This window comes from Syngnathoides biaculeatus, chromosome 11 (assembly GCF_019802595.1).
Source record: "Syngnathoides biaculeatus isolate LvHL_M chromosome 11, ASM1980259v1, whole genome shotgun sequence".
NCBI lineage: Eukaryota > Metazoa > Chordata > Actinopteri > Syngnathiformes > Syngnathidae > Syngnathoides > Syngnathoides biaculeatus.
Genome location: NC_084650.1, coordinates 20,482,558 through 20,498,753, shown reverse-complemented (window position 1 = coordinate 20,498,753; position 16,196 = coordinate 20,482,558). Strand labels below are relative to the sequence as shown.

Here is a 16,196-nt window from a genome sequence, read left to right as displayed (position 1 = left end):
GTAGACAACATGTTTCTATTTGGTAATTCATTTCTTCTTCTTCTTCTTCTTTTCCTTTCAGGTTGTCCCGATTAGGGGTCGCCACAGCAAGTCATCTTTTTCCATCTAAGCCTATCTCGTGCATCTTCCTCTCTAACACCCACAGTCTTCATGTCCTCCCTCGCAACATCCATCAACATTTTCTTTGGTCTTCCTCTCGCTCTTTTGCCTGACAGTTCCATCCTCAGCAACCTTCCATCAATATACTCACTCTCTCACTTCTGGACATGTAAATTGTTTATTGTACATACATAGAAGACAAGGTGTATCTATTAGGTAATTCAGTTTTACATTTTAGATCATAACAATGAAATAGATATTTTTTAATTGGGTAAGTGAAATTACCTTATTGATTAAAACATGCTATTCAATTTATTGTAAGTTTCTAGTATGAAAATTGCATGTGAAAGAGGGTCCCAAATAAAATGACATGAGCAGTACTACAAATGAATTCAATCTTCACTGCAACTGTATTTAATAGTGAAGGTTTTGTATTGCTCCTCAATGTATCACTTCTAAACTTAAGCACCAAAACTAAACTGTATTTTTATTTCTCACATGCACAGTGCCGTAAAAACGTTTTGACGCTCTTCTCAAATTTGTATATTTTTGCATAGTTTCCCCACCTTAATTTTAAGGTCATCAAACAAATATAACCCAAGTAAACTTAAAACACTATTTTTAAATGGTGTTTTCATATATTAAGGAAAATAAAGCCCATGACAGAGTACCAAGAGAGGAACTGTGGTACTGCATACGCAAGTCTGGTGTGGCGGAGAAATATGTTAGAATAGTACAGGACATATATGAGGACAGCAGCACAGCGGTGAGATGTCCCGTAGGTGTGTCAGAAGAATTTAAGGTGTAGGTGGGACTGCATCAGGGATCTGCGCTGGGCCCCTTCCTGTTTGCGGTAGTAATGGATAGGCTGACAGATGAAGTTGGACTGGATATCCCTTGGGCTATGTTGTTCGCAGATGATATTGTTATCTGCAGGGAGCAGGTGGAGGAACAATTACAAAGATAGAGGCATGCACTGAAAAGGAAAGGAATGAAGATTAGCCAAAGTATAACATATATATGTGCATGAATGTGAGGGGTGGAGGAGGAAGAGTGAAGCTCCTGGGAGAAGAGATAGCGAGGGTGGACGACTTCAAATACTTGGGGTCAACGATACAGATCAATGGAGAGTGTGGTAGGCAAGAGAAAAAATGGGTACAAGTGGTGTGGAACAGTTGGCAGAAGGTGTCTGGTGTTCTGTGTGACGGAAGAGTCGCTGCACATTTTCCTGTTCCCGACAAGCAATGGGTGTAAACCGCATCATCCCTGGAGCTCTTGGATCCTTGAAAAAGGTCAAGGGAATTGCCTGGAAATCAACCAAGCACAGGCTGGGGGAAAAAAAAATAAAAATCAAAAATACATGTAACTTATTGCTGTGAGGCGGCAAAATGTATCACTCAGAAACGAATTACCAATTTTACAGTACACGGTACTAAATAACTTGGGGCCAGGAGGCTTTTTGCAGAGGTGGGAGTCAGTCACAATGTGCAAGTGAAAAGTCAAACAAGTTTCAAACAGGCCCCCAGTTACGATAGCAAAAAATCAGAATCTCAAGTGGATCTCGGATCGATTTTAAGGAAGATGTAGTTAAGTCATACAAAGACTCAGTTACAACATACATTGGAGTGATGAGAAAATGTTTTTTCACTGATCATGAATGCTCAAGAGTGAATTTACATAATACATACAGTATGTTTGTGTTAACATTTTTTTTAAGTTAACAAAGCTGAGTTGTTAATTTTTTTTATTCCCAGACCCTAATTCCCTCAGAGTTTCTGCAGTAAGGTATCGTTCTCTTTGCTATTCTATACGATAATAGTCTTGGAAACGTTTCATTGCACAACAACGATTTTGAAATCAGCGCATGGCCGGCACAACACATTTACACAGGCCCACAAGCCAGCAACCCCGGACTGACCCGGTGGGTCGTAAATTGTGCAGGTGGAGAGGGGATGTGGCCATGCAGGACCAAGGTCAGTGTGTTTCCTCCAGAGGCCAGGAGGTGAACTGCAGAGTTCTCCCTGCCGGCCCCTTTATCTTCTCTCTGACACGGACAGATTAAATCGCCCACACAGCTTCACACCTGCACCCCACTCTTTCATAGCATCACCTCACAGAACCACCCTAACCCAATCTGCTTTCATGCACATCTTCTGAAACTTCTTTTGTTGTCTTTTGTTTTTCTGTCTTTCACAAGCATATCAAATCATTGGCCATTGACCAATTCAAAACATTGAGGCTCCACTTTTTCCTCTCCTCCTTCTACGATTACCAGCTTTGCCATTTCCTCCTGCGGCATGAAAAAGATGTCAACCTTGAGTGTGCAGCCTGAGCCTGCTCACATCTGCATGACTGCTCAGTCTCCTCGCTACGTCTATACAATGACTGCGCCTGGATCCATCTATTCATAGGTTTCCTTTCACGTTCCCCACATTCTTCTATACAGCAGCACATCTGCTTAGAGCTCATTAATCCCGCACAAGGACATGACAAGGAGGCCAGGCCTGTGTCAGTACCTCAGTCCCTTTCTTCCTCCTTGCGCCTGGATATTACTTTTACTTGCGCCGCCGTTGCGATACAATAAAATTCCCTCTCGTCTTTGTTTGCTTTTTTTGATACAACTGGACAACAAGTCATAAGGATCTTTAATCAACAATAAATTCAGTCGCCGATGATCATTATTTCTGTCCGTATAAACGAAAGCCTTGAGGCTAATTTGTTTGATATGCTGAGACAGTGGTTATTAAAACTGCTACAGATTAGTCCATATACAGTGGGCTTGTTTATAAAGCTGTGTAAAAGGAATTTATAGACCAATGGATTATCACAAGATGTCAAAATATTTCCCTTGTCTCCCCTGGGCGACCTAATACTGATATTTAGAGGCTTGTAGCAGGAATAATTGAGAAATATCACAGCCCAAGAGGGAGACGGAAATTTGGCGAAAATGTTGAGCTGGATTGTAACCGCAAAGAAAAGCAGATGAGTTGCACCGACATTGTGAAAACTAAATAAACAAATCAATAAAAAGGGAAATGCAGCCAACGTGAACGTGATAGGATGCTTCATAAGAGGAGGCAGGGATAGCGGTGAGACAAAAGGACGTGACGACAAATATCCTCAATTAAGCAATATGAACAAATCACTCTCAATCAAGACACTTCCTTTTTTTTTCTGTCCCCACAGTCCTTGTGAAAAAGAATAGCTGCTGTAACTCCCCCTGTGGCATGGCAATGCAATCTAATCTTATGAATGCCATAGAGAGGGATTTTAGCAAAACACCAGTGTTGATTACAGCTATTTGCTGAGAAGGAGCCCCAGGAGATTACTGGGCAAACCGAGTGAACGTGTGGATGGTGAGAAATGACGTGAAGGAAGAAAGGCTACAGTAATTACAGTGTAAAATATGTTATAGAGTCCATGTATTTTATAATGCAGTAATACGAGACAGCCCATTTAGTAAAATCAAGATGTGGGGTATGTGTGTGGTGTGAATACTGAGTACACTTTAAAAACATCAGGGTTCATCGTGTCACCAGTCATATTTCCTTTCTACTTTTTTGGTCTTATATTGACAGAAAAGCAGCAAAAAAACCTATTCCAAAACACAATGACAAAGGAGGTGTATTTACATGATCAAAGATTGAAGGCAAGATAAATTTATACCTGAAGTTTCATCCATCTGGCGTACATGCACACTCAAGTGCGACAAAGACACCCTGCTAGGATGTCTGGGACTCAAACGCTACAAACTATTTCTTCCTCCACTGTGCTATGTGGTGCTAAAGCTCCTTTCAGCTACAATCAGTGCTCAAGGTTGGGCAAGTAGGAATGGATTGTTGCAGTTCGTTACTTGCTGTTAATTTCAGGAAAGTTTTTCTCTTCTAAAAATTCAACTGCCACAGTACCACCCTAAAAATCAAGTTTCTTAGTGCATTCTTCGATGACTACCACAGATTTCAGGCAGCTGTAACATAACCGAAAACAGCCAATGACAGAACATATACATGGCCCATAATTGCATCTACTGTATAGGGTACTGTTTATATTTTCTGAAATTGCAACAATTCACAGCATTGTGAAACAGCAGGTGTACTATAATTGCACAGCGCCGTGCCGCCACTGCAATAGTTTGTCATTGCGCCCGACTTCCCATAACCCTCTCCTCAGTAGGTGTTAATTACATGGATTGAAATATTATTACAGCATCAAAATGATACTAGCTATTGTTAATCATGGCTCACGGTGCCGCTGTACAAATTGTGACTGACAAGTGACTGTAGACAGATGGACTGTACCACCTGCGTCACAGTACGCGTTGTCTGTATACCTTCTGTAGTGCATCTTGTTCTGATGATTTATTATGTCCTTAGCAGAGAAAATGTTCTTCTTTAGATTACAAACGAGTTGCGACTGATTCATCAGCGTTTCTGCCAGGGGTGGAGACAAATAGTGCTCTCAATTTTGCCTCAAACACTGCAAGATGCCATAGCTCAACAGTCACACGAAAGTAAATTTTTTAATGATCAATTGTATTATTACATTATTATAATTAGATATTATATATTCAGGTGGCATGGTGGATCAGCTTGTAAAGCGGTGGCCTCACTGTGCTGAGGTCTCGGGTTCAATCCTGAACCTGCCTGTGTGGAGTTTGCCTGTTTTCTCCGGGCACTCCGGTTTCCTCCCGCATCCCAAAAACCTGCAACATTAATTGGACACTCTAAATTGCCCCAAGGTGTGATTGTGAGCATGATTGTTCGTCTCAATGGGCCCTGCAATTGGCTGGTAACCAGTTCAGGGTGTCCCTCGCCTCCTGCTTGTTGACAACTGGGATAGGCTCCAACACTCCCTGCAACCCTTGTGAGGATAAGCGGCTATGAAAATGGATGGATTATATATTCAGTAATGCTGTGTGAGCCTGCAAGATGATCTGTCACATATGCATACTGTTATACTGTTGCAAAACTACTGACTTTACTTAGCACAGCAAGATGGAGGATGAACCCATGCATCACTCATCTGCGTGCATGTTCTTGTGTTTTGTGTATTTCCAAACTCATTCAGGGTGACATGTTGAATTAATCATTTAACCATGGTTGCACATTAACTGATCCAAAACAATCTCAACAACAATTACTTGCCCATTCAAGAACCACAGCACAGTAAAGCAAGTCCTGTTGCTAATGGCTCTTAATTTCCCAATCAACAATTTTTACACCAAATCAATAGAAGTTCCCCGCATGGGTCGCTGTTTATCTTTGGTGGGTTTTTGGAGAGCAATCATAATTCATGCTTCTTCTCATTAACTATTCATCGAAGTTCCTCTGAACAGACATTGGCTTTGTAATTAAGTCTGAATCCAACAATGTAGCTCATCTAATTATTAACCACTACGTTTGTCAACATATTAACCTGCATTAATTAATTATTCAAGGCAGCCATTTTTTATTTTAATGGACGGAAGGCATGCAGAGTTTGGTGACGCCACAAATGAAGTGGGATTTTGAAATAATTGCACACATTTTTTTTGTACGCAAGTAAATATCTTTATGTGTGAAATGCAAGCCTTGGTGGTAATTCCCTTCTTTCATAATAATGAAAAAGAGATTCAGCAATCACAAAGGCAGCAGACAAACTCAATTATAAAAGCAATTGAAATGCTTTGGACTATAGAATGCTCCATGAAAAGCTGAGGGGGTTGAATCAGTGCAGAGTGTCTGCAGATTATGTCGCACTGTTTGCAACATCAAACAAACACAGGGAGGTATCACAAAAGAGGCTCTTACCACACACACCATCTCAACAAGAGCTGCTCTGCACAGAGGAGAGGAAATCATCAGATTGGGGAAACAAATGTTTTCATAACTAAAAAGGTGGAATAAAAATGCCAACTGATTATAAATAGCTTTTTATGAGAATGTTTTTTATTCGGCGGCAACAACAAAAGCTCTCTCTGCAGCTGTTGAAGACAGCGACCACATTTAGACGGTGAAGGTGAGCGAGAGCGTCACGGTTCTAAGAGTGATGATGGCCCCCAAGTGGCATTTACGCTCTCTTTCGACCCATTCCTGTCACAACATTTGACCCCAATACAAAGTTATCTACATTATCTATAGAACCCCTCCTCCCTGCCCAGCTCAAGCAGGTGTAACTGAACTTCCAAGTAATCCTTGTCGGCCGCCATTACACTACTATTCATCGTTCTGTCAGCGTGTTTAAGGAACAAGATAACTTTTGACCTGCATGTGCACAGGTCCACTCTTGCCTTGATCACAATATCACCCGCCTACTGTGTGTGCGTGCGAGGATGTGTGGTTGTGTGGGGCGCCTACCTTGAGAAAATGTAATTTATTTCCCACCACATTGGCAAAGCTCCCCTCCTCCTGTCAGCTTGCCAGGCTCCCAATGGCGGTTGACGGACCAGCTGCTAGCACCGGCCATCTCACATAGTTACAGGGACACTTGTCACATTCCCCATGATCATGCCGACATTGTCAAACTGACATCGCTTTAACAAGACTCCCCTAACTAACCAAGTGTCCTATCAGGGGGAGGAGTGGTGTCAAGTTGAGGGACTTAAAACCTGGAGACTGTCAGTCATAGATAGCGGAAGCACACAGAGTGGCACTAACGTAACACCTTGGATGCAACTGACTCACCAGCCAATGGCCTACAGCAATTTCATATTGACTACGGGCTTCATTAGACACACAGTGTGCTTTTGCAATCTCTTACCGTCTTACTTTAGCTCTGAAGTGGCTGTCAGTGTGGAGGTCTTGAATACGTAAAGTTAAACATTATTTTGACTCTGAGTGCAAAGAAGTGCGTACTTTGGTCATGGAAAATGGTTTTATCCCAATACACACAGTCCACTGTCTTTTTTAATTTAGCTTCTGTTGAGTTTTGTTTCATATTTTCCTGTGGCCCAGGTGGTTCAGGGCTCGTGCGCTCGTTCAGTTATTACTCTGGTATTCGCTCTACCTTTTGTCAACCGATCAGCTCTCTACATCCACGTGTGTCTTGTCCAGGTATTCCTCACTGTCTCGTCAATTTGTTTGTATTCTCTTCCCGGCTTTCTTTCATGCCGTGTTGCTGAATTATCATTTGTAGTTGGTCAATTGTTAGCTGTTGGCACGTTTCCTTAGTCTTTATCATATTTCTCTAGTGATTAGGTCCTTGTAACTTTGTGATTAGATTTTGGAATTTTGTCCGTTTAGCTTTGTTTCTTGAATGACTTTTGGTTTGACTGTTTTTTCTTGGTTTTGTTAACGAGTTTTTCGAAATTCCAGCACTCTCGCCTTGCCTCCCTATTTCCTTGAAACTGGGTCCTCCACTTTCTTGCCTCCATGAAAACCCGAAAACGTCTTCTGAAACATTTATTCAGCCATTTTGCATACCACTTATCCTGTTCATGATTGAGGGAAGTTGGAGTCTATCCCAATTAACTTCTGTCTGCATCAACAGAGTGGTAGCAATTCAATTGCAGGGTACATAATGGGAAAGACAGCCATTCACTTCCACACTCTCAGAGTGTAGGAAATGAAACCAAGTGGCATGAATGGAAGTCAGTCAAGTAAAACACTGCACCACCAGTGACTGCAACAAATTCCATTTGTCATAAAATATCCAAACAACAAATATATTTTTCTCATGTCATTGCATATACAGTATGAACAACCACTGTTAATGGAAAGTTTTGGCCATGCTGGTTTATTTACCAAATTGACCATGTGAAGACGTTTTCAGGGTAATCAATTCGTGAATGTATTACTGGTAGTCCAGATCCAATTTTGTATTTGCATGAACACATTCATCCATCCATTTTCTGAGCCACTTATCCTCACAAGGGTGCTGGAGCCAATCCCAGGTGTTATCGGGCGCGAGGCGGGGTACACCCTGAACTGGTCGCCAGCCAGTCGCAGGGCACATCAAGACAAACAGCCGCACTCACAATCACACCGAGGGGCAATTTAGAGTCTCCAATGAATGCATGTTTTTGGGATGTGGGAGGACACCGAAGTGCCCAGAGAAAACCCACGCGGGCACGGGGAAAACATGCAAACTCCACATAGGGGGGAATGGGATTGGACCGTGGTCCTCAGAGCTGTGAGGCCAATGCGGTACAACTGCGCCACCGTACCTGCTGCATGAACACAATTAACATTAAAATATGTTACACATGACCAGTATCTTTCTTCTTATTTTCCTTTCACCTTGTCCCGATTAGGGGTCGCCACAGCATATCATTTTTTTCCATCTAAGGCTATCTTGTGCATCTTCCTCTCTAACACACACTGTCCTCATGTCCTCACTCACAACATCCATCAACCTTTTCTTTGGTCTTCCTCTTCCTCTTTTGCCTGGCAGCTCCATCCTCATCACCCTTCTACCAGCATACCCACTCTCTGGCCTCTGAACATGTCCAAACCATCCAAGTCTGCTCTCTCTAACCTTGTCTCCAAAACATCCAACTTTAGCTGTCCCTCTAATGAGCTCATTTCTAATCCTATCCAACCTGCTCACTCCGAGCGAGAACCTCAACATCTTCATTTTTTCTCCCTCTAGTTCTGCTTCCAGTTGTTTATTGAGTGCCACCGTCTCTAATCCATCTGAAGTCATCCACCCTTGCTATCGCTTCTCCCTGGAGGTTCACTCTTACCCCACCACCCCTGTCATTCATGCACATATACTTTGTTTTACTTTGGTTATTCTTCATTCCTCTCTTTTCCAGTGCGTGCCTCCATCTTTCTAATTGTTCCTCCACCTGCTCCCTGCTTTCACTGCAGATCACAATATCATCTGCGAACATCCTGGTCGAAGGGGATTCCAGTCTAACCTCGTCTGTCAGCCTATCCATTACTATCGCAAACAGAAAGGGGCTCAGCGCGGATCCCTGATGCAGTACCACCTCCACGTTAAATTCTTCTGACACACCTATGGCACATCTCATCGCTGTTCTGCTGTCCTCATACATGTCCTGTAGTATTCTAAAATACTCCTCAGCCACACCGGACTTGCATATAGAGTACCACAGTTCCTCGCTTGATACTCTGTCATAGGCTTTCTCTAGGTCTACAAAGACACAATGTAGCTCCTTCTGACCTTCTCTGTACTTTTCCAAATGCATCCTGAAGGCAAATAATGCATCTGTGGTACTCTTTCTAGTCATGAAACCATACTGTTGCTCGCATGTACTTACTTCTGACCTGAGACAAACCTCCACTACTCTTTCCCATAACTTCCTTTTGTGGCTCATCATCTTTATTCCTCTGTAGTTTCCACAGTTCTGAACATCGTCTTTTTTCTTAAAAATAGGAACTAGTACACTTTTCCACCATTATTTTTGCATCTTCTCTCCCCCTTGTATCCTATAGAATAAGTTGGTCAAAAACTGCACAGCCACCTCTCCAAATTGCTTCCAGTATGATGGACTGAAATACAGAATCGACTTGATTTTCTTACAGCTAACTTGCTGAAGGTCATTTAGGAATATACATTGCGAACATGCGCTTTAAGGTGCAACTATTCAAAGAAACTTTCTTGTTAGGGATCACAATGCACCACACTTAAAAGGCATATACTGTGTTTTTTTTTTTTTATTTTTTTTGGGGGGGGGATTGAGTGAATCGCTTTAATATGCCGGCACTTCTGTCAGAAATGTTCATATCAGCCATTGCACACTCACTGCTGAGACAAATTCAGCAAAAAACATATAAACACAATATGGACCCAGTCCCTGCAATTCTTTTCCTGTCATGCAAAAGCTGCACACTGACTTGACAGGTCTTCAATATATCTTTGTGCAGTGGGATTTGCTGGACACTGTTTGCTTGGCCCTTTGGATTTCCCACTCGCCAATTTCTCATATTTTTGACATTAGTTTTGTGAAAAACACATCTTGGGTAATACTTTCTGTTGTGTCTGCTCAGAAGTGTATGTCTGCAACATTAAATAACACCCATTTTAATAAAAATAACAAACAACAACAAAAAGAAAAACGGCAGTATATAACCAGTATGACCTAATGGTGTCATTATTATAAAAAAAAAAGGTATGCTGCTGTTTTCCTTAACTGTGTGATTAATTCATGAATGCATCATTAATGCAAGAATGTCTGGGGGCAATGGCAAAAGCTCGGTCAATGTGAAATAAAATACAGTGAGGAGGTTATTAAATATTGCGCACAAGCTTACGCAAAGAAAACCTCAGAGCTAAAAAAAATAATAAAAATACAGTGAGGTTGATCAGATGCACTTGTTTTGCAATGCAGCGCTTGCTTGAAAGAAAAAAAAAACAATGATAGCTGACCCAATGAAGGCCGCCAGAAGGCCATTTTAATATGCAGATGAGATTTGGGGGCTGCTGCATGCTGCACAATTTCACTACAAACCAATGAATCTCTCTCTTCATCGACTCCAATCACTTTTTTCATTCACCAGAGACTTCACATCATTTCTATTCTTCATTGAAATTAAAGCAGATTCTTTTTCTTCACTTCGACTCTATTAATCGAATCCACTCACCCACTCCCTCTCGCTTTCTCTGGTGTGAGACAGCCACCGCACTAAATTCCATGAGGGCCAACGGTAAAATAACAACACCATAAGCATTAGCACGTTATAGCAAGCAGCTGCTATAGAGTCAACATAGCCACAAGGGATGTTGTAGCACCTCTGCAGTGACCCGAAAATAGGTTTTGGAAAGGGGTAGATTTGAAAAATATAAGACTGAAATCCTTTGTGTTGCATTTTAACAGAGGAACCTTCATGAATAGCTCCAATTGCACACGGTCACTGCTGTGTACCGGCACCCTGGCGTTTGATAGTGGCTCATACACTTGCAAGCGGCGTCGAATATTTGATCTCGACTCCGATTATTCAACGCGTGAGGTTACACATTCAACTAAGCCGCTTACAGTATATCTCAAGCTCCAGACAAGGTAGATACTGAACAGCATGAGGCCTGGCTGCTGTGGTGTGAGGTTGGTGGCTGACAAAACCTTGGCCATTTGAAGCATATCTCACAAAACTTGTAGTTATTTCTTCTTTCTTTTGCTAAACTCCCTTTCTAGTAAACATGATCATAACCATGAGCACTTCTTTCAGCACATAGACAGTGTCTTTACTCCAGATGGCTAGCAGCTGCAGATCTGGGAGAGATGATGCCCGGTGTTTGTATATTTAAAGAAAAACAAGTATCTGAGAAAGAAGACACAAAGAAAGCATCAGAGGAGAAAAGGGGCAAAGTGACAACAGGGAGAATGTGGAGGCAGCTTGTCCGCCTCTGATAAGGGCATTAGTCTGCCCCCTGTGGGTCAATGGGAGCGCCTGACACTGCAGTTGCAATACCGTGCAGAAGCACACGCATGCACACGCACACGTACACGCACAGAGCGGCTGCCTTATTTTGTCCGTTGATTTAGAAGGCAATTTATGCGGCTGGGAGGTCAAAGAAGTCAGAGAAGAGGGCCTTGGCTCTTGGGTTGAAGTCAAGGCTCTTGCCATGCCTTCATTGGCCTTGACGGAACAGAAAATGACCTTGCACAACAAATTGTGAACATAAAACTGCTCAAATGAATTCTGTAAGGAATGAAATAAAAATTTCCATCAATTCTTTTTCTCAGTCTACATCAGTGTTTTCCGATCTTTACTGAAGCAGATGCCTATTTTACATTTTAAAAAAATACGTCACTGGCATACATGCATTATTTGTACAAATCTTTAGACCATTGGAGTGAAATTGGATAATTTCCCACAGCACACCAGAACATCTCTCAAGCTATATAAATATGTACACATGTTGTGAGTCAGCGGACTACATATTACACACGAATGTGGTTAATTTTACATTAACACTTGCTCTTCTTCACTACAAATGAACCACGCTCGTCTTGCGAACGGAAAGAGTGCAAAAATGTGGGCCACGGCTGTTGCATCTCAAGGGAATTGTGTCTCTTTCATGTCAGACACGGGATCCATCTTTAATGGCGCAAGGGCTTTTATTTGCCGAGCTAATTGACAGCGGAGGCACGTGGAGCCAACTCTAAACAATGCTCCAGATCTTGAGCGTGTGAAGGACACAGGATAATCTGTGCATTTTATGCAATAAACTTTGCACAGCAGTGTGCTCGACTGGGCTGCAGCCTTGTTGGCTTCAAATCTAAATTATGGATTATTGTAACGAGCGATTGCAGTGTTGTCCTACGTTTCACAGCAATCGTGTTGCAGCAACTGTATGTCGTGGATGATCCACTGATGACACATGAAAAAGGATTCAAAGGGCAGAAAAAAAAGAGAGGAAAGCGCTCATTTGGAGAAATGCACACGATAAGATCAATGCCATGGAATCATAGAGAGACATTTTGAAAATAAATAAATAAATACAATTCAAATGGACAGATATTTTTCAGTGAAGTCTAACACTTATTACCGTTGGCTGGAGGCTGAAGTAAAGAGGAGCATGAGCGTGGGCTGCGGCAGATGGATGACTAGGTACCGGGAGGCTTCGGGTAGAAACCTCCAGAGCCTTTCTAAGCTGGTTAGTCAGAACGCGGCGGCCACACAAGACTCCGTGAAGCGCAACGAGCCAAAGAGTATAAAATACCTGACCATGAGGGAACAGGAGGAGTCTTGGGAGGCAATTTTCTATTGCTGCATATAGAAATGAAAACACAATGTTCTACAGCATTCACAGATAATGAACAGAATAGGCTTCAAATCAGACGTCAAATTATCTGGAATCTGTTCCAATCTTTTATCGCCACATCTTGTTCTCTCCCATAGGCCTGCTGACCTAAAAGTTCAGTGATTATCAAACTATAAAGCGTACTTTGAGGACCTGTGACATTTGAAGTACAGAGCACTTTATTTATTGTGCAATCCACAGACTTGCTGTCTGTGAGTGTCAGTCTGCATGGCATGCACCAACTGAGAGTGAACTGAAAAAGGAGACCGTGTAGGACGACGGCTGACAGGGACGTGCTTCAATCTCGGGTGGCATATGGGGACCCAAAGGTGGCTGGGTGTGTTGGTGTGAATGAGGAGGACAGTGATTATTTCTTCGCGGCAGCATATGATTTCCTAAATATCACAGCCCCCAGTGGCCCAACTTAGTTCTGTTTGAGCCCCGCTCCAGTGTGATAGTTGGTTGATAATGACCTGATTAGCTTATCCTGCAAAAGCTGTTCTACCCTAGGGCAAAATGAGAAAACCGAAGTACTGTACATGATATTTTTTTTTTTAACTAAAAATCAGACCAGTCACGGATGTCATTCAGCCATAACTAGCACAACATTTTGGACTTATTTTCTGCAATACATGCAGATTAGATCACTACGAATGAAGTAAAGTGATCATGAGCTAAATTAGCACACTTTTAATGATGATGATGAACATTACCCACATTTTTAGATGTTTTTTTCCTTGCAAAATGAGACCTTGCTTCCACTCAAGTGTCAAACTTTTTATATTAATTTCAAAAACTCAGCATGTGTGATGTTTTTTTCTCTCTCCCTGTTGCCTCAGAATGTAATATTTTAAGATCAAAAATTAAAAAATGAAAATGTGAATGAATGTTGGCATGAAAGGTTTGAATGCTGTCATGAGCACCTTTCAAAGGTCCACTTTGCAGCAATCCTCAATGTTTTTGGCGTTGTATAGTGCAGAAACCCCCGATGTGTATGTAATAATATACATTATTTTTTTTTTAAATGAATAATTCTCCACTCATGCATATAATATAAATGAACACATCTGAGATTATGTAATGAGGAGTGTACTTTTGGGCCAAGATTTTTTTTTGGTTAACACTTTTATTACCTGTTCTGTCTGTCCAACGTCAAATTAATATATTCATTCTCAGTATGGCCCATAAATCTTCATTAAAATGCACACGGTGAGAAACCCAATACCTCTCCCATAGAGGGGGACGCAGGTTGCCCACGGGTTGATTCTTCTTCTGCTGATATCCTAATTCTAATACGGACACCAATAAGCAGGAATTAAATTATAGCTCAAATTAAAATGTCAAGCTTGTCTAATTGTGGCAAAAGTGTTGAACGCTTTTCTCCTAAACACTGGAGATAATTTTCACTGAGAAGCATGGACTATCTTGATATTAAAAGGATATTTTCATGACAGGAGTCTTTGGTTAAAGGAATGCGAGAATAAAGTAAGATAGTAATAATAAAAGGTAAAGACAAAAACAAGCTTAAGAATATACATTATTTATATTTCTTTTGATGAGTATGAATCCTCTCCCACTTTCTATTTCTGCCACTAATGTATTATTTATTGTAAGGGAGCAAGCTAAAGAACAACAAGTGTGCATATGGTCTTGTTTTCTTTTCTTTTTTTTAAATTGACTCTACAAAAGCTTCACCAGCCACACAAAATACCAAACATGACTAGTACTACTTTTGAGCCAGTTTCAGTCTCAGTAGTACAAATCCAAAGGGTTGGCCTAGAGCAGGGGTTGGCAACACGTGGCTCCGGAGCTGCCTTTGCCTCTTTCAGCCTGTTTGCTTGCTACCGGGGGTCTCTGTGACATTGAAAATAAATGTTGTGGTATCGTATTAGGAAAATGGAGACACTTTTCTCTTTGCAAATGAAAGACGCATGGTTTTTGAGCGATCGCAGTACCACAAAGAACAGTAAGAAAATAAGTCAGACAGTAATATCATATCTTATCATAAAACCAGTATTTTCAGTGCGACTACTGATGTGATATAAATTATATATCCCTGCCAGGATGAATGCCTCAATCCATTTCAGCTCGAGTAAACAGGACATATTGCTAGGGATGCAAATTGATGGTTTTGGCAGCACGCAGTACGATCTTTAAAGCAGTAATACATTTTACTATACGCATGAGAGCATCCATCCAAAGTGCCATTGAACAAGCAATGAAGATAATCACTACTGTAAAAGATTGTTGTCATTAAAACATAACTAGCATTACATTAATATTTCTGTAATGTTTAGAGTTAATAGAATTACAGTAAATCCAAACATTGTTCTTCCCAAAGCACACTATGATTTACAAATTGTGATGTTATCTTTACAGTTAATTGTTACAATAATCATCTCAATAAAGTCTTTGCAGTCAGCAATGTGGTTTCTCTTAAGTTAAGAAGCAACTAGACTTCATTTATGAGTGCCATCGTGAAACAAAACATTGCTCTCATATAGTGTGATACTACTGCTGAATATGAATACAACTCAGGCTTTGGCTGCAAATGCATTTGAAAAGCATTTTTGTTTTAGGGACTTTATTAGTTCAAATACAAAATGGATACAACTGTATCTGATGATCTGGTAACTGATGAGCATTTGAGAGTTTGGTCTGCATTTCGCCCAAGTCGGCTGAAGTAGACTCCAGCTCCCCGCAACCATCAACAAGATAAGCAGTATAGAAAATGGATGGAGAACATGAGACTTTAGAGGCAGGATAGTTCTTCCACACCAAACTCTTACAACCACACCTTTACAGACACCGCTTTCACAGTTAAAATGGGACGAACGTCAACTTCCACAGAACGTCATGCACATAAAGCATAGGAATTGTTTTGACTTTGGCTTTTCTTTGTGCGCTCCGACCAAGATGCTAACATAAGATCTAGATTTGTTCCCCAGGCGCTATGTAGTAACCATCCAATGTTCCTCAGGAAAGGGTAAAGATGCAGATAATAGATTTTGCTGTACATTGTACACCTTTAACCCGGATTATTAGGCACATCTGTCCATCCAGTGCAACAAGAATAACCTTGGTAACAATAGGCAGTGCCAGACAATTAGGAAGAACATTCTGTGTGACAAGGGCTTACCTCGAGGGTTATTGAGTGGAGCTTCAGTGGCCTTCCTGCCCTCTCCGCAGTGGCTCTGGTCAAAGGGCAAACACTGCTCCCCTGTCCCGGCTACCACCTCCAGGTTGCGTGACGGATCTTTCGGCTGACCAAGGTTCCTTACCCTGTATACTCTGCGACTGCTGGTGTCCGACACATAAAGAACTTCTCCCTTTGGGTCCATGGCTAAGTAGTATTTATGAGCTGGGCTGGTGCTATTGAGGACAGGTCAGCAGAGAACAGAGTTAGAAAA

At 41.5% G+C, this 16,196-nt stretch overlaps 1 protein-coding gene across 1 annotated transcript in view; it reads right to left on the bottom strand.

Moving 5' to 3' along the window:
• The window catches only part of tenm1 (teneurin transmembrane protein 1), a 138,925-nt gene that overhangs the window by 41,985 nt on the left and 80,744 nt on the right, over nt 1-16,196 (bottom strand). The window contains exon 20 of the mRNA XM_061834623.1: nt 15,926-16,158. Coding sequence (XP_061690607.1) covers nt 15,926-16,158 — 233 coding nt within the window. The remainder of the gene's footprint in view (nt 1-15,925; nt 16,159-16,196) is intronic.